Here is an 18,441-nt window from a genome sequence, read left to right as displayed (position 1 = left end):
CACAAAACTGCTCTGACGTATCATTTCCTATCCCCAGCTACCACCTCCACCATTAATCCTTCCTGTACCTTCTACAGGGTGCCTAGTGGGAGAGTAGGGGCTGGGTATCTCCATTACCGTATCTAACCCATCCTCTGAATTCCATTGGAGGCCTTGTAAAAAGAGCTGAAAGTGATGAGCCTAGGGAACGCTCTGGAAATCCCAGCCCTGCCCAGAAGGGATGGGAGCGGGGATGGCAAACGGAGTTTGCATGAACAAGCGTTCTCGGCATAAAGCTCCTCAGGGTCAGAAATAGCACTGGCAGACCACCTGACCCAGACTGGCATCCCTCACCCCCTCCCGCGAATCAAGAAACCAGGCGGCAAAGCTCTGGGGACTGCTTTTATGGGGGTGACCTGACAGAGGGCATGATCCGTACAAAACCGGGAACAATACATACATATATATATTATATACAGAGACGCAGTCCTGCAAAAGGCGGGGCGAGGGTGGCCCTCGGCTGGAGAAACCGGAAGCCTCCCCAACAGCCCCGCCCCTGGCCCCGCCCCCTCCGTCTGCTGAGGCCGAGGAGGTGAATTGCACGGGCCCAGGCACTGAGACAGCCAGCTCTTTCAGGGGGTAGGCGCACATCTGGGGGCAGGAAGAGATTGCTGAGAAATACTGATCGATGGCATGGCCTATTTACAGGGGACGAGGAGAAGCCAAAACGGATGGTACAGGGGTTTTTTTTTAAAAAAGAACAAAAACCCAGGCTGAGGCAGGGGCATGAGGAAGAGGCAAATATGAGATGGTTTCTGAAAGGGGAGGGGACCTGGGGTAGGGGTCTCACCTCCCTTGGTCCAAGCCCCGATTTGGGGTTAAAGTGGGGAAACAGAGTCGATTTCACTTAGAAAGCAGGCTGCCAGCAGCGCAGCCCTGGTCTCCAAAAAGAATAAAAGTAGTAAAATTTTGCCCTCCAGTCAAAACACTGGAAAACTGTGGGTGTGGGTGGGGTGAGGCTGAATCTCTGTGATGTTAGTACAAGGCTTCCAGGTGTGGCCCTGCATAGGGCAGGACGGGACTTGGTTCTCCAGTAAATGTTCCCCTTGCCTAAAACCAGGCCCTCTAAACTGACCTCTTCTCCTCCCTTGCACTGCCAGGCTTGGCCAGGACACCTGGACCCCAAAGAGGCCGCAGAATGGTTCCAGGAGGAGGTTATGGCTATTTGGCACCTGGGGGAGGGGAGGCACAAGGAGAAATTGAGGGCTGCTGCCCCAGGAGAAGGGAGAGCTGGACACCACATGTCCTGGACTCTCCCCTTTTCATGAAGGATACATGAGAAATCAGTGCAGGGTCAGGCCCAGCCTCCAGGCTCTGAGTGGACTCTATCCCTCCTGGGAAGGTGGACAAGGATGGGAGAAGGTGTGGAGACAACCCTTCCCAGCAGGAGGATAAGAATGCAACAGAACAGCACAATGATTAGGGGAGGGGGGAAGGGCCAAGACGGTAGAATCTCAAGTCAAGAGGCCCAGGGACCACCTAGGAGCAGGAGGCAGCCTCCAGGTGGTGAGATGCTGGGAGAGCCCCCAGCCCCGTTCCAGTCCAAAGACAAAGGCTGGAGGTTGTAAAGTCTGGCAGTTTGGTCTGCAGGTCCTTGTGTCCATCCACCACCCAGGCCAGCCTTTGGCATTCCACGGCCTCTGTGCCTCAGTCCCATGGGCAAGGAGGCCATCCTTCCAGCCACCTGTCTGCCTGGGCCACCTTAAGGGGCCTATATGATGTGGCCCCTCTGGTCCCTGAAGCTGGGTGAGGTGAGGTGGAGGCGTGGGAGAGTCGGGGCACCTGTCCCCAGGCTGATAGGGGGCGGGGTCAAGTATTGAGGACAGGGGAGGGAGGACAATGGGAGGGGATTAATTATTGTCCCGTTAAGGAATGATTCCTGTTAAGTAGAATTGGAATTCCTCAGTGTTTGCAGGTTTCCTTCCAGTTCTGAGATCTGAAAAAAAGGGGGAGAAGGCGTCAAGACTGGGCACTGGACTTGGGCCCTGCCCCGCCTGCCCCCCTGCTGGGGACATGACCCTGAGCTCCCAGCCAGGATCCACAGGGTGACTGACCTGCTGCTCCCTCCTGCCCCTGGGGCATCCAGGGCCTACCTTGTCCAGGAGCTTGTCCATCTCCTCCTTCCTCGCTAGCTCTGACTCCTCCAGAACCCGGCGCTGTGCTGTCTCCTTTTTCAGAAACTCAATCTCCCTGGGGATCAGTGGGAGACAAACAGTGGGTAAGGGTGTGTGGTCTGGCTTCCGTTCAGAGTCTCAGGGTCTTCAGCCCTGTCCTTGGCTCTACCTGGGCAGCTCTTGCCCACTCCTTGTTCTCAGGTCTGGAAATCCCCAGTCTTCCCAAAGCCTCTGGGGCCCGGTTTGTTGGCTCTGGCACCCAATCATTACGAACCCGGGCACCCCCCCAACAGGACCCTCCAACTTCTGCGCTCCTGGCCCCCCTACTTGGCTGGGGTGGGGCGGGAAGGCCACCACAGGCCTCTCCATCCTCCTGAGGTCCAGGGCTCCCAGCCCCCACACGTACTTCTGCTGGTAGTCTTTGATGAGGCGCTTGGCCTTGCTGTATTTGCGCTCCAAGGCCTGGTACTGGGCCTGGGTCTCCCGCAGGTGCTCGTCCACAGCCTGGCACAGGCTCTGGGCCTCACCCCAGTAACCCTCCAGTTTTTCCATGCGCTCCTTGTTCTCCTCCACGCTCTGCTCCAGCTGGGCCTTCTCCACCCGCCACCGCCCCTTCTCCTGCTCCAGGCTCTGCAGCTGAGAGGAAGGAACAGCCCTGGGTTGGTGGGGACAACAGTCTCCGGATGATTCCTGCAGATATGGAGCCCACTGCCCCCCAACCACTGCCTCTCCTTGGCTGAGTCTGAGAACCGAAACCTGGAGAGGGAGGAGGTAGGACCCCATCTGTCCCAGCCAGGAGCCCTGACATGTGCTACACTCTTAGAAGGCAGGCCGCCCGGATTCATCACTGACTATCTCCGTGACTTGGGGTAAGGCCATGTTTGTCTTAAGCTGTCCTCCCCCATCTGTAAAGTGGGACTGATTCCTGCCTTGCCAAGCTCACAAAGGCTACAGTATGATGGTAGATGGGTGAGAAGAGGGCACCATTGCCCTCCGTTCCCTCTATATAGCCCTGGCTCCTGTGGCTTCCTAAATAGTCCTGCTGCTCTCCCAGCGCCCTGCCACCCCAGTGCAGACCTCCTGGCTCCACAGCCCAGTCATAGGGCCTCTGTTCCCTCTGCACTCACTTTCTTCACCACCTCTGTGCACTGAGCCCCAGATCTCCAGCCCAACTTTACTTCCGGCTCCTCAGAGGCACCCTGCCCCAAACTTGGCCCCACCCACGAAAACTTATTCCTCCTTTTCCGACTATCCCACCTCTGTCCAAATGTGCCATCAGCACTGCCACCCCAGTGCTGAGCTTCAAGCCCCTGACTGCCCCTCCAACCTTGCTAGCTGCAAACACCCCTTGCCCTCTGTGTCCCAGCCACACAGGCCTTCCTGCACATCCTTGGACCTGCTACATTCCCTCTTGCTGCAGGGCCTTCGCCTTGCCGTTCCCTGTGCCTGGAATGCTCCCATCTACCCTCCCACTGCCTCATCATTTCCCACTAGCTCAGCCTTCAGCTGAGCTCAGTATACCGCTTCCCCAGAAGTCTCCTGTGATTCTCTCTGACAGCACAGCGCCCCCCCCAACCCCAGCTTCATCAGGTTCCACCAGCTCTAGGAGTTCAGCGACCCTGTCCTCTCCTATAAAGCCTGTGTCAGCTTCTATGTACAAATGTTGGTGTGCAGACTCTAAGACACACAGGGCAAGGATCAAGTCTGCTTTTGCCCATCACATGAATTGGATGGTGCCGCACATCTAGAAAGAAAAGTGAAAGCTGCTTAGTCGTGTCTGACTCTTTGCGACCCCATGGACTGTAGCCTGCCAGGCTACTCTGTCCATGGAATTTTCCAGGCAAGAATACTAGAGTGGGTAGCCATTCCCTTCTCCAGGGGATCTTCCTAACCCAGGGATTGAACCCAGGTCGCCCACACTGCAGGCAGATTCTTTTACCACTGAGCCACCAGAGAAGCCCAAAGGTATTTATAAATTGAAAGACCTTTGACTTGTTCCTCCCCTTCATGCTCTGCACCTACTCTAAGAACATGAACTGTCACCTCAACCTGGGAAATGCAACTTGAATCCGTTGCCTCATACCCTCTGCCTGTGCCCTGGGTAGCCCTGCCCATACCTGCCAAGGCACCACTTGGGCCTCTAACTGGTTCACCAGCCTCCAAGTCCTGCTCACCCTCATGCCTCCCACTTTGGGGGTAGTGAGCTTCCTCATGGTCTCATATGGCCACAGGATCCAGGCCGGAGTCCTCAGTGGGGAGTCAGGATACTGCTACAGCCCATCCTGGCAATCCAGCTCTACCTCCCACTCCCCCACCCCCCTCCGGGAATGGCCGCCATAGCCTGCAGGTCTCTTTCCAAAGTCAGCCTCCCAGCTCATGTTTGTCTCCCTGCCAGGAATGCCCTTCCTCTGCCTCAGTCACCTAAACCCTGTCTTCCCTCTGGGGCTCAGCTTCACACTCTCCTGTCTCCAGGCATGTTGGCCTAAGCCCACATATGGGAATGCACCTGTGTGTACCTGGGTGCACAATGTCTGCAAAACCCCTGTGTGCCTCTGCCTCTCCCTGCCACACTGGAAGCTCCTAATGTCCAGGCCCAGTAGGGGCCCGGTACAGACTGTGCATCAGAAGTCTGTATCTCTATGCCTGTAAGGGTGTTGGCACCCAGTGTGCTTGTGCGGGTGTCTACACGGCATCTCCATGAGAATGCGCGTGTTCCATGAAACATCCTGTATCTCACAGCAGACAGACACACAAGCAGACGGACACAAACGTCTTGCTTGTGAAGCATGGGTCCATTGTCCTCATGTTATGTCTAAGCAGAGTGGGTGTCTCTCGGTGTCTGGGTGGGTGGGTCTGTGGGTACCACGTACCTGGGATCTGGGCTGGTGTTTGGCTCTCTGGGTGGTTTGCATTTAGGCTAGGCTAAATGCTAGGCTTGTATGTAGAAGACACGCGTGGGACTATGTGAACGTGAAGACATCCACATTCAGCTATTAGAGGGCTGACAGCTAATAGCTCAACTTTTTATTAAGCAACTATTATGTGTCAGACACTGTACTAAAGACCTTACATGTATTATTCTGTTTTATCCTCACAATGGTCCTATGGTCCTGGCACTATTATCAAATCATTTTATGGAGAATGAGGCCCAGAGCAGCAAGTGAGTGGTGGAGAGATGGTCTAGAGCTTGAGCTCTTAATACTACCCTCCCTTACTTCAGAGCAGCTTGTTTCCCATGTGCCTGTGGGTGGTGGACAAGGGTCAGCATGTACAGCTGTGAGGGTGGAAGACTGTCCCCCCCCATAGCCTCAGCCTCCCCCACTTCCTGCCACTCTTACCTTTCTCTTCAGCTGCTGGATCTCTGCCTCAGTCACAGCATGCTTAATCTGGAGCTGTGGGGGCGAGGGCACAGACACTCAGCTCTGGCTGGGGCAGGCAGGGCTGCAGCACTAAATACTAGCCTGCCCTTGCCCTCCACCAGCCCAGGGACCCCTCTGCGCACCTCCTTGAACTTGTGCACCAGCTTCTCGGGCTCCATGTCCACAGGGGACAGGGCATCCTCATTCTCCGCCAGCTCGAACACCTCGATGGCCATCTCGCCCCCTGGGAACGTGGGGCTCAGCTCCTCATCCTCGTCGGTGGCATACTCTCCCGTCTGTGAAGGGAGACAGGAGGCTGTGTTTTCCTGCCTGCGCCAGCCTCCCTCAGCCCTGATGATTAGGGCTGAGACCAGCAGTGGTTGGTCCATGGCAGACTGGGAGCGACCCAGGGGTGTGGTTCATGACCTCCGCCATCAGTCAGGGGGGCCCACGCCAGGGGCATGGTTTGTGACTTCAGGAGAGTCTCCTGAAGGCAGGAGTTATCCCCTAAAAGACTAAGACCCCTGAAGAAACAGCCTTTGCTTTCCCCTCCTCATGCAGCAGGTCCCCTGAGGTCTAGAGCTGTCTCCTTCCTCAGACTAGTTCCCTTTAGAGTGCGGGCTCTTAGAGGGAACTATGTTTTCTTTGTAGGACCAGGAAGGCTTTCTGAAGACATAGGGTGTGACTCCTCCATCAGACTAGAGATTCTTTAAGGGAAGGATCTGCATTTCCTCTCAGATTAGGGGCTCCCCCAGGATAGGAGTGGTGCTCTGGGGTTCTTTACAAGGCCTGGGAAAGTGGCAGAGGCAGAGGATAGCTGTAATGCTCCATCAAGCCACCAGGGGACGATGGCGCTCCCAGCCAAGTGGAGTCCCTACCTCCTCATCATCCTCGCCGTACTGGGAGTATCTCTGCTCCATCATCTCCCGCTGCCATCGCTCCTGTTCCAGGGTCTGCTGAATTAGCTGGGCCACCTCACTCTGCTCACCGGGCCGCTCCCGGCCAATCATAAACCTGCAGGGGCACCAGCATTGTCTCCTTTTTCTCTGTCCTTAACTGGAAACGCCACCATCCTCCCTGTTGGTACTCCCCTCTCAATACCCAGGTCCTCCCAGGGGAGGTGAAATGAGAGGGCTGAGTCCAGAGACTGCAGAGTGTTAATAATGAATGGGGGAACAGGGGGCCCTTATTGGGTTTCTTTCCCAGGAGTAGCAGAGACTCATTAGCCCTCCTGGCCAGTTTGGGGGATGGGGAGATGTCAGCCAAATTTCGGGTGAGGCTGCAGGGGACATGAATTCAGGAGGTGCCAGTATAGGAGCTCTTCCCTCACCACATGGGAGAAAATGAGGCAGGGGACTGGCAAAGCTGACCCTGAGCTGTGGAGGGGTGTCTTATATGCTCTCCAAGTCCTTGAGCCTCAGGAAGGGGCGGGATGATGGCGACTGGAGATTAGGATGGAAAGGAAATCGTGGAACTTCCAGGCACCAGCCCCTCCTCTCCGTGGCCACCCACATCCTGTTTCTCTCTACCACCCTTTCCTGGGGGCAGTACCCCTTTTGGAGGGGGCAGGGAGTGGTCCCTGAATGTTATGCCAGAGATGAACATAGGGAGCCTCTAACCCAACCTCCTCAGTTGGCAGACCCAAGGAGGAGAGTCCTCACAGACTACACCAGGCTAGAGGGGAGCGAGGGATAAACCCCAATCTGGATGGCATCCTCCCTGCGCCTCTTGGGATCTTCAATGAATGAGTTAGGACAGACGGGGAAAGACGACCAAGAGGCCAGTTTGGAGGCATGGTGGACAACAGGCCTGAAGCCTGAGTGCTGGTGGCCAGCAGTGGTCAGGGGCTGGAGATGAGAAGGGAGACGGAGCAAAGGATAAGCACACAGCAATTCCTTTCCACAATGGAAACTTCTCGGTAAGTTGGGCCACAGAGGATCTTAACTGGGTGTGGGCAGGTGGGCAAAGTGGCCAGATAAAGACTGAGCCTCCTGTCTGCTCCCACTCCCCACCGCCCCCACCCTCCTGGGCCTCACCGCACGCGGCCCTTGGTATTCCGGAGCACGGAGGCTGCAAAGCTCTGGGTCACTCCCACCAGACTCGTTCCATCCACCTCCACCAGAAGATCGTTCACCTGGATCCTGGGGACAGGCGAGGGGGAGGTGAGTGACATTGGTTAGGGGATCCTGAGGGGAACTGCGGAGCTGGGGTAGACATGGCCCCCTTCCCATCACAAACTCAAGGCTCAGTCCCCACAGGAACCTGGTCCTTTGTCTACCTAAATAAGATGCGTGAGGCCGGAGGATCAGGTATCAGCCAGGCCCATGGGCTGTGAGACCCAAGCAAGTATAACAGACACGGGCATCCGGAACCAGGAAAGGTGGCAAGCACACTTCCCAAGACAATCACACACTAGTCCCTTCCTCCATCACTCGACAGACCAGTGTGACATCCACAGAGTTCATCGTGGCCAGGTACACCAGCTAGGGCCTCCAGCACACACATGACGTGCAGCCAGCCCTCTTACACACCCATTCTGCACAGACCTGAGCCCACAGATTTCTTCCAAATGCCTGAGATCTGTGTTCACTACAGTCCCACAGGGTTAGTCCCCCCAGCACATGTGCACAGTCCCCAGTACGCTCCAGCTATGGCGCTGGAAGCCCTGTTCCCCACACAAGGAGAGATGGGAGTGGCCCAGCCTGACCGCAAGGGGGATGAAAGCAAGGGAGGGACACTCGGCCACCTCCATCCTCCACTCCCACCTCCCTCCAGAGTGCCAGGCCTCCTCGCAGGGCTCCCACACAGAAATGGAGGAAATGGTTTACAGTAAACAGTTCACCCCCACCCCACACCGGGACACTCTCACATGCACACACACTCCCCAACTGGCCAACAGGCAACCATGGGAGAGGCTCTGGGAAGTTCAAATAAGGGGGTAAGTAAAAGAGCAGGGGTGGTCACCGTTCTTTTCTCTGCCCACCCCCACCCCTGCCCATCATGCCACCTGGGCGGCAGCAGACAGGAGCTTCCTGAATGAGGCAACTTCACCTCTAGCAGCATGACCCTAGTCCTCATAGGAACACCCAGTCACCTCTGTCATATGGAGGGATCTGGGCTTAGAGGTACCCCAAGGCACACTGATATCAACCTTTAACTTACAACCCGGGGGTGCCCTAAAGCCATTCCCACTTCCCCTCTGCAATTCACACACAGCAGGAAGGCTCCAGAGGACTCACTGGGCTGCCCAGAACCCCAGGGGATCTTTCCTGAGCCCTCTGACCCACAGAACTCACACCCTCCAGCCTCAGGGGCCAAACGTAAGCACACAGGCAAGGCGCAGCCTCCTCCCCAGCCCGCCCCCAAGGGCTCGTCTAACCTCATAAGACACCTGAATCCCTTGTGATCTCTAGCTCCAGCCATACCTGCCTGCTTTCGTTGCCCTGCCTGGAACACTTTGCACACCCCACTCCCGTTCATGCTTTAGGTCTCAACTCCAATGTCACTTCCTCCAGGAAGACCTCCCTGAAACCCAAAGAGGTCAAGCCCTCCTGACTTAGGCTTTAGTGCCACCCTGTGCTTTTGTCCATTTCACCAGTTTCTGCGTGCCCTCTTGAATGTCCATCTGCCTTACTACACTACATGCTTCTTAAGGGCAAGGCCCTCATCACGGACTCCCAGGGCCTGGCACCAACCCTTCAACAGTGTCACAGGCTCAATATTTCCTAAATGAAAAAGACAGCGCATGTGTACTCTACCAGGCACAGAGCCTCCACACCCACGCTCTCCTCACCATGGCCCGAAACACAACACCTACACAGCATGCAAGTGCCATGAAGCCAAGGGCCCTGTCTGTTCTTCACCGCTCCCTGGGGGAGTGGAGCAGCAACAGGCACAGTGGTCTCCACGAACGTCTGAGCCCCACACGGGTAGTGGCCTGTGCCCTCCTCAGTGACCCACCCCCCAGGTGATGGCTGATAAAGGAAGGGGAGGTGGTACCTGCCGTCCCGATGGGCCGCACCGCCCTCAGTCACGGTCTTGACGAAGATGCCCAGCTTCTCAAGGCCCATGTCCGCCCCGGCCCCCATGCCAATGATGCTGATGCCCAGGCCCTCGGAGTCTGTGAAGCAGAGGGTGATGAGAAGCCAGCGGGGGGAGTGGGGTGGGGGTAAGGGGTGAGGATTTGCAGGGACACAGTGAGAGAGACTCATCCCCAGCCCTCAGAGTGGGGCACAGCCTCACCTCAAGAAGCAGTCTCCATGCTGAGGGGATGTCCCACATCTGGTTCTGTCACTCCCTCTTTGCCAAGCCAACTAGGATGCTCTTGGGTCACTGTCTGCCCTCTGCCCCATCCAAAGAACTGATGGGCAGCAGGGCGTGCTGAGGGGGCACTATCTGTACGTAGATGAGGTGTGTGGTGGCCACGTGGACCGGTGGGGGAGCCACGAGGGGGCTGATCTTCCCCCTCCCTAAGCAGTCTCATCCCTGCTCACAGCCTCAGCGACTCAAGACCTCCTGCTTTTCTTTCCCGCAAGACCCACTCCTCTCTCCGCAGCTGCCCCCATCTGTCTCACAGGCCTCTGACATCTGAACGAGATCTTCCCCCACAAATAGGCTTTTCCAGCCTCCGCCCCGCCGCCGGCTTCACAGGGCCTGGGAGTCACCTGGATTCCTCCCTCCCCCTGCAGCCTCTGTGGAAGCCAAGTAACCCCCGAATCCCGTCAATCCCACCTTCCAAGAATCCCTCAAGTCCACCCCCTTCCCACACGGCCATCACCTTGTCCACACTACAGGGGCCCCTCTCCAACCATGTACAACCCTTTGCCCCACAGCACAGCTTGGTATAATCTCTCTAGACAACCTTTCTCACACCTTGCAAGGCTCCCAGTCCATCTTAGAAAAGTGGTCAACAAGGTCTTGTATGCACAGCTTTCTCCCCCCACCCTCCGAATCTACCAGGTCTCGCTCCTCTTTCCCACAGACTCCCCTCATCTCCTCTTCAGAGTTCACCTCAAGCGTCCCTTTCCTTGGGGATCCCCCCAGGTCTGGTCAGGCCTCCTGTTAAATGCTTTTATAGTGGCCCCTCCTTCCTTTCCCGGCACCCTCACTGTGCAAAGGACGCAGTTAGGTGTGACCGTTTCAGCCATGCCTGCCGTCTCCCTCCTCCATCATGGTCCCATTGTGGCTTGGCCCACAGAGCCCAGAGCCCAGCCCACAGTGCTCCTGCGGGGCCAGGTGGTAGTGGGGGTCTGGGCTGGGCTGAGTCTGTGTGGCTGTGGGGTGCTGACTGAGGCCCAGTTAGAGGAAGCAGAACATCTCAGTGGAAGCCCTGAGGGTCCACCCAGGGCGGAAGTTGGCACAAGGCGGAGGCCCAGGTGGCCCAGCTCACCCTTCTCCAGCTCCACAGGGAACAGCTCCAACCTCTCCACCCGCTTCTCCAGCTCGTACTCAGCAGAGGCTGCCATGGGATCCACGTCCTCGTTGCGACGATCGTAGTCCTCGTTGGAATAGGTGCTGAACACCTGGGGGAGAGGCTGCTTGTCAGAGGTGCCAATAGGAGGGCAAGGGCTAACCCAGTGAGAGCAGGCTGAAAGGGCAGGCTGCGCCAGCCACTGCAATCCCCTCCTGCCAGAGGCCTCTCCCACCCCCAGACAGGTTGAGGTAAGGCCTTCCCCAGTCCGTGCTGATCCCAGCTCAGAGTGGGGCCCTTCTAGTTCTGAGTTAGGGGGCAAGACAGAAAGGGACCCAGCCTCGCCACATCCACACCGTGCCTCTCCTGTAGCCCTGACCACATAAGCATGGCCAGTTAGAGGAGGAAAGGAAGGTCAATGCTGGAGAAATTGTCACACTCATGAACCCAGGTTCCCAGGTCAGAGAGAGACCAACAGACAGCCCCCATCCCAGACAAAGACGAGGGTGGACACAGACGGCAGGAGAGAGGAAGGAACACGCTGAGTAGAAGAGGGGAAGAGGAGGAGGGATGAGGAGTGGAAGAGATGCTGGAGGATGCCAGATGGGGAGGGGGGGAGCGGATGTGAGACACAGAGGGGGGGAGGGGAGGAGAGAGAAGGGTAGAAAGAGGAAGCAGGGCACCCAGGACCCAGCTAGCCTGGACTTGAAGCTTCCAGGGTGGAGGAGAGAGGCAGAAGGACCATTGGTACCCCCATGGAGAATGGTCAGGCCCTCCTCCTGAGGGGCCCCCATGGCCTTGCCCATACTGCCAGACCTCAATCGCCCTTCTGAACTGCAGCTCTCTGAGGTACCCCCCTTATCCCCAGGGCACTAGGAGGCCCGGACAGAGGTCCTGGACCCAATACATGCAGAAAGCAAGGACAGCAGGGAAGTGGCAGCCTCCGACACTGTCCACAGTGAACCTGGCCTTATTGTCCTCTGTACCCCTCTGCTGGCTCAGGGGAAAAGAGGAATCCCCAGCCTGACCCTCCTCCAAAGAACAGAGAAGGTAGGACAAGGGGTCAGCGGGAGTGCCTAAGTCTGGGTCCAGGCGGGGTGCTCCTGGTGGGAGGTTAATGAGCACCATTTGGGGCACCATGACGTGTTCCTGCTTCACTGCCTGCAGCGACAGGTTGGCACCACTTGGAGCCAAGCGGGGGCGATGAAGGGTAGCAGCAGCTCTATCAGATGGCTGGGCCTGAGGCCTGAGCAGCTGGAGCGGGACACTGTCTCCCCCGAGGCCCCTGCCAAGGTCCTTCTCCTCCAGAAGCAGGCGCTATGGGCGCCCAGGCCAGCAGCTCTGGTGTCCCAGCCTTGGTTTAGGGTCACCCCCCAAGCACCATGGCTCCCACAAGGGGGCTCCTAGCTGGGAGGGGCCTCCATGGTCACTTAACTCACTGCCCGCAACTTTACAGCATCAGAGAAACAGTGCAAACCCTTAGAGTTCTTTGTTGATGGTGCAGCAGTCAGACTGCCCTCTTGACATCTGGCCAGCAGCCCCAAGCTCCTGGGAGAAATGGGCCACCTAGTCTACATACAGTGCAAGATGCTAGGCCCACTGCCCAAGGTTATGGGAGCTAGCCCATAGCAGGGTGGGATGAGACTGGTGGGTGGGTCACTGGGACTTTGTCCCCATTGCACATAGGTCCCCAGCCCCGGGATGGGGCCGGCATGCGCCTAGATCTGGCAAACTGGCTTTGACCCACTTCTGCATCTGAGTCCCTTGACCCTCATCCTCTATCCCAGCAGAGAGGGTCTCTTCATCCCTCAGTCTATGTGGTAGCCTGGGTCAACCAAACTCCTCCCCACCACGATTAAGCACATGCAATTACACACAAACACACACACTGTGACCTCCAAAACACCCTCACAGCCTGTCCTGGGCTTTGTCCTCCCCTTTTCTCAGATTATTAAATCCTGCCCCCTGCAGGAAGCCCAGGCCGGAGGGTCAGAGGCCTCAGACCACCATTCACACTGCCCACCTCCATGTGTCCAGCCTATTTGAGGGCCCTGGATCCAGTCCCCCTCTCCAAATAACCATCCAGAATTGAGGTTTCTGTCCTCAGCAGAAGCCTCTATATTATGGCCAATAATTGGGTCATCCGAGGGGCACAAGACCCTGGACTTAGTATCAATGCAGGGGTGGGGGCAGAGAAAGGGAAGAACTGGGTGGAGAGGAAGACATCCCCAGCAAGGTCAAAAGTCACACACAAAGGCAGCACTACACACCACAGGCGAGCAACTGTCACCAGGGAGTCAGGGAGCACTGCTCCAAATCATGTGCTATTTTTTACCCAAAAATCAGGGTAAGGTGTCAAATATAGACAGCCAGAGGCTCAGGACTAAAAGACCAAACTCCACCTCTGAGGGGATCAGGCAGCTCAGAAAACTGCTGTGGCAGGGCCGTGGGGTGTCCTGACCCCCTCAGTGGTCCCCACTTGCATCCTCAGTGTCCCAAGAAACACCCCATATTCTTCAGTTCTCTGCCTCCAGGATCCCAGCACTTCAGAAAAGGAGAGGAGAGGCAAAAGGCTTGTGAGGTCACAGCCTGGGGGAAGGGGCTGGCCTGAGTGGGGAGTTGCATTTCCCAGGCCCCCTGGGGTGGGAGGTGGAAGAGGAACAGAGGTTAAGATGCTGGGGCAGGTGGGAGGAAATGGGCAGCTTCAGTGTCCAGGAGTAGTTATGGAAATTTCAATCAAACAGAGGGGGGGTTGACTGGGGAGGGGCAAAGGCTGAACTTTCCTTGGCCTGGACAACCCCATGAAGGAGACTTGGGAGTTGGGCACAGCTGAGCTTGGGGTGGTGAGAAAAATCGTTAAGCTGAATGTGCCAGCCAAGAATAGAGGGTAGTACACTGCAGGCGGATTCTTCACCATCTGAGCCACCAGGGAAGCCTCAGGAAACTGGGGGCTGGGGTTCTTAATTCTCCCAGGGATCTCTCCCATCATTCTCCTGAGGATCTGAGGGCACTGGCACAACCCACAAACCAATCACCAATCGTGTGTGTGCCCCCCAAAAGGGAGGATCTCCTGTCCTTTCAGGGTACCCAGAGAATGAGGCAAGAGCGCTTGGTGCCTGCCAAAGCCAAGAGCAAAAGCAGGAGGCTGCTGCCAGGCACCTAGGAGTTTCCCAGCCCCACCTCCTTCTCCTCCATACCCTGCTGAAGGCCTAGCCTCCTCAAAAACCACAGAAAGTGCCTGCCTGTGTAACCTTGTACCCCCACCTTGGGAGCTGGCCCAGCACAGACCCCAGGGAACAGGGCCCCCAGTCACATGGCCCCAGCTTAGCTCAACCTCAGAGACCTGCTTCCCTCTTTCACTTCTGCAAAGTTAGGGTGAAGGCTACAACCAGTTTGAAGGAAGGGCTGCACCTTCGTTTTGGGAAGTTCCTGGCTCCTCCACCCCCGTGTGCAGCTCTGGTGCAGGAGGAAAGCAGGGGTGTTTCTAAGCTCCTCATGCCCCTCCAACCCAGAGCGGAGCAAGGACCAAAGTGGGGGTGCTCTCCTGAGGTCACAGGTACACATAAACACACACACACACCTTTCCACCACTTAAGCCCACGCCGTCGGCAGTCTCGGGAAGGAGAATGTCTGGGAAAGGAAGGGAAAGCAGGTGTCCCAGGACCGGCGCAGGGCAGGGTGGGGCAGCAGGCAGAGGAACCCGAGGGCAGGTCAGGGCAGGCCACCTCATCTCAGGCCTAAATATCCTCCCCCTCTGACAAACAGCTGGAAGTCCCCCACGCCCCCCTCAGGGAGGTAACTTCTGGGAAGGGGGCTGGGTGACAGGGCTGACTCAGCCTGCCAAACCCGGCTGGCTGGCGAGGCGGGGGCGACTGCGTGCACGTGGCAGGGGCGGCGAGGGGGCGGGAAGGGGGGTTCACTTACTTGGATGGGCGCTGTGCTGAAATGGATCTTTCGGCTCGGGGCCGGGTCCTCTTCTTCCGAGAGCCCTGGGATCTCCACGCACCCCGACTCGGGCTCGTAGGGGGGCTCCCCCTCCTCCTCTTCTTCGTCGTCCTCCTCCAGGGCACTGCCCCCAGAGTCCTCCCCCAGCCCACTGTAGGCGCTCACGTCCACCAAGTCCGCCTCCGAGAAGTCCTCCTTTTTGGACTCGTCTACGTCCTCGGGGGCCACGTCCGGGGCCCGGCCATTGCCCACCCCCTTTTCAGGCACCGCCACGGTCGCCGCCTCCTCCTCCGGAGCCGCCTGAGCCTTCTGCTCCTCAGGCGCCGGGCTAGCGGTGGTTGCCAAGGCGCTGCCATTCTCCAGGGCCGCGTGGACTGTCACCTCCGCCTGGATCACCTCTGTGGGCGCTGCCTCGGCCTCCGACTCCCCGCTCTCCTCCACCTCCACCGGTTTAATCTTGCGCACCTCCCGGGGCTTGGGGGGCGGCCGGGCGGGGGCCACTCTGTGCTGCGGGGGCTGTTGCCCTCCGGGGCCGCGCTCCTTCTCGGCTGGGGCATCCCCCGACGGGGCGGGCGGCGGCGGGGGCGGCTGAAACACTCGGGACCGCTTACTGACCAGCTTCGAGTTGACCTGGGGAATCCCGGCGGCCGCGGCCCTGGGCAGCCCGGGCCCGCGGTGGAGGCCGGTCCTCGAGTCGGCCTTCTCAAAGACGGCGCTTAGCTGGCTGACCGTCGGGGACACGGCGTCGGCGTCCAGCTTGTCCAGCGCCTCGGTGCTGCCGTTGAAGCGCACCACGACGTCCAGCTTCCGGTCCTGCAGGCCGGCGCGCTCCTGCCTCAGCAGCCGCCGCGCCGCGGCCTCCTTGTCGCCGCCCGCGGCCGCGGGGACGCTCCGTTCGAACAGCTTCCGCGTCTCCTGCAGCCGGGACGGCGGGTGCGGCGGCGGCGCGGGCTGCGCAGAGGGCGCGGGCTTGGAGTCGAAGCGGCTCACGCGCTCCGATACGCTGGTGCCCAGCTTCAACAGGGCGCTATGGTCCACGTTCTCGTTCAGGCTGCTGGCCCGCGGCAGCGACAATCGCACGCCGCGCTCGGGCGCCCGCAGGGCCTCGGTGGGGCCCGCGCCGCCGCCCGCATCGCCCGGCGCGCCTGCCGTCGTGCCCATCTGCAGGAACATACTTTTGATGCGATGGACGTTGGAGCCATATTTCTTGTGGTGGACTGCCTTGGGTGCCTCGTCGGGCCCGGGCGCGTCGGGCGGTTTCAGAGCCTGGATGCCCGCCTCGTAGGCGCTGCGGTGCGGGGAGGCGCTCCGGAGGGGACCCCCAGGGCCCCGTGGCTCCGTCTTCATCATAGTGGGGGGAGCCGGGTTCGCATCCCAACGCTTCCCGCTCCCCCCTTCCAACAGGCGGCGGGCCAAGTCGGGACCACCGCCCCCTCCCCCAGAGAAAAGGAACCCCGAAAGGCCTTTTTAAAGCCTCCCCCCAAAACTAAGCTGCCCAAAACAGTTAACCTCGCTTTAAAAAAAAAAAGAAAAAGAAAAAAAAAATCTCCGAGCGCCCTGTGTGGATCGCCTCCCCCAATCAAGCTGCCAAAGACAGCCCGCCCTTCTACCAAAGCCCGAGCGGCCTGGTATGGTCGCCCCCACCCAAATTAGAAAAGGGGCGCTCGGAGCCGGTGGGACCGCTCGCCCTGCAGCAGCGGAGGCGCCCGCTCACATCGTCCGAGGCGGTGTCAGCGGGGCTGGTAGCCCCGGCACCCCCAACCCCGGCCGGGGGCCTTGGCTCTCCAGGGGCCCGGCACCCGGGCGCCCATAGCTGCTCGGCCGGCCCGGGCCGCTCCGCCGCCGCCGCCGCGCCACCCTCCCTCCCTCCCTCCCCCCCGCGCCCCGAGCCTCGGTCTTTCTCTGGCTCTGCCCGAGCGGCGGCTGCCGGAGACCGAGCGGCTGCCCTTCTCGCCGCCGCCGCTGGGGGACTGGCATCTCTGGGTCCTAAAGGGATCGGATTTCCGGGACCCGAGCCTGTGAGCCCTCCCCTTCCCCTCCACCCCAGTGTATACTCCTCCCCTACCGGCCCTCGCCATAGCCGGCCACTGACCCAGAGGTTGGCCAGTCTTCTTCAACCCTTCCATGCCAACCTCTGACTGTAGCTTTTCACAACATATATAACCTCACCCCCCATTAAATATTAAATAAGTGTTAGTCGCTCAGTCGTGTCCGACTCTTTGCGACCCCATGGACTGTAGCCCACTAGGCTCCTCTCTGTCCATGGAATTCTCCAGGCAAGGATACTGGAGTGGTTTGCCATTTCCTCCTCCAGGGAATCTTCCTGACCCAGGGACTGAACCCCGGGCTCCCGCATTGCAGGCAGATTCTTTTCTGTCTGAGCCACCAGGGAAGCCCTCCACTAAATATGGGGGGAAGGTACTCTGGTTTCGTCGTGGCCCTCCTCTACTCAGGGTGTGGAGGGGGAATTAATGGGGGAGGGACAAAGGATCATTTTCTTCAAGATTCTTGGAGCTGCCTAGTTTGAACTTTTTTAAAACTCAGATTTCTGGATCCTCCCCCAGACTTTGTGAAGCAGAATCTCAGAGGCTGGCCTTGGAATCTGCATTGTAACAATAGGGAACCTTTGTACTTTTTAAGGTGTGAAGCTTTGGCCCAATGTTGCTGGTCTCATGGTGGGGGAGAAAGGGGAAGAAAGGAATGGTCCTCATCACCCAGGTGGCCGCCTGAAGCTGGCTTTTGCCCTCTGGAATTCTGAAGAGGGTATGCTGTCAACTGCCTGCACTGTGCCCACGCTGGAAATGAAGGGTGGAATCCCTGTCTTCGGGGCCTTACTAGGGCACTCCTGCCTCTCAAACAGGAAAAAGGAGTTTTGGAGGAGGAATTCTGGAGGCCTGGGGCCCAAGTTTCACCAGTGAGAGCTCTAGCTTTTATCTCTCATCTAAAGGATTCTGGCCACTGTGTACAAGTGTGAATGTAGGGAGGGAGGGGGAAGGGTGGCAGTGACATCTACGTCCGCTGTCCTGGCAGCTGTTTTGATACTCCCCTCAACCCCCCATACATATCAAGGGGCCTGGGATTGCCCTGGACCCTTGCTCAGGGCCTGGGAGTGAAGGTCCACCCCCCCTGGTCATGCCAGATCCAGATGAGGAGCCTCACTCCACAGATCCCAGAAAATAATGAACATTGTGGACCCTAGGACCCAGAGAACACCTCAGGCACAAAGCCTCCCCCCACTCCCAGCTGCTTCCTGCATCTCAGGCCTTCCTGCAGCCTCTGCCTCCTCCCCCTCCCTCTTCCCTTCCATCCTCTTCCTCTTCTTTCCGATCTCCCACTACCCGCCCCCCTTGCTTAGAAGGGCTGTTCAAAGGAATTCTCTCATCCCTCCACTGTCGGGATGTGTGTGGGTTTTGTGGGAGATAAACTGGGTAGCACGTGCAAAAGCTCGTGGGGGATGGGGTGTGGGAAGCCTCCTGGGAATCCTGAATATTGGGACAGGGAGGGGCCAGGAGCCACAGGACTGATCTTGAGGCTGGCAATCCTGAGGCTAAGGGAAAGGGAAGATTTGGGCACT

The 18,441-nt window shown here is 58.4% G+C and overlaps 1 protein-coding gene across 1 annotated transcript; it reads right to left on the bottom strand.

The window, feature by feature from the left end:
• Window positions 1-368: 368 nt before the first annotated feature.
• On the bottom strand, window positions 369-16,837 carry PPP1R9B (protein phosphatase 1 regulatory subunit 9B). The gene is made up of 10 exons (XM_043904223.1): window positions 14,847-16,837; window positions 10,902-11,034; window positions 9,512-9,632; window positions 7,549-7,653; window positions 6,391-6,526; window positions 5,656-5,808; window positions 5,492-5,545; window positions 2,560-2,789; window positions 2,133-2,229; window positions 369-1,975 (listed from the first exon to the last, which is right to left on the bottom strand). The coding sequence occupies exons 1-10, from the start codon at window positions 16,215-16,217 to the stop codon at window positions 1,922-1,924; spliced, it is 2,454 nt and encodes an 817-aa protein (XP_043760158.1). The 5' UTR covers window positions 16,218-16,837; the 3' UTR covers window positions 369-1,921.
• Between the last annotated feature and the right edge of the window lie 1,604 nt (window positions 16,838-18,441).

The sequence above is a fragment of the Cervus elaphus genome, chromosome 5 (genome assembly GCF_910594005.1).
Source record: "Cervus elaphus chromosome 5, mCerEla1.1, whole genome shotgun sequence".
Classification (NCBI taxonomy): Eukaryota; Metazoa; Chordata; class Mammalia; order Artiodactyla; family Cervidae; genus Cervus; species Cervus elaphus.
This window is presented reverse-complemented; position numbering and strand designations above follow the sequence as displayed.

Excerpts from the sequence above, each read along its gene's own strand:
- PPP1R9B (XM_043904223.1), bottom strand. The coding sequence starts at position 16,217 with ATGATGAAGACGGAGCCACGGGGCCCTGGGGGTCCCCTCCGGAGCGCC. Across the intron at positions 7,654-9,511 it reads GCGGCCCATCGGGACGGCAG|GATCCAGGTGAACGATCTTC; the intron begins GTACCACCTCCC and ends GCCTGTCCCCAG. Across the intron at positions 2,790-5,491 it reads TCCAGCAGCTGAAGAGAAAG|CTGCAGAGCCTGGAGCAGGA; the intron begins GTAAGAGTGGCA and ends CCTTCCTCTCAG.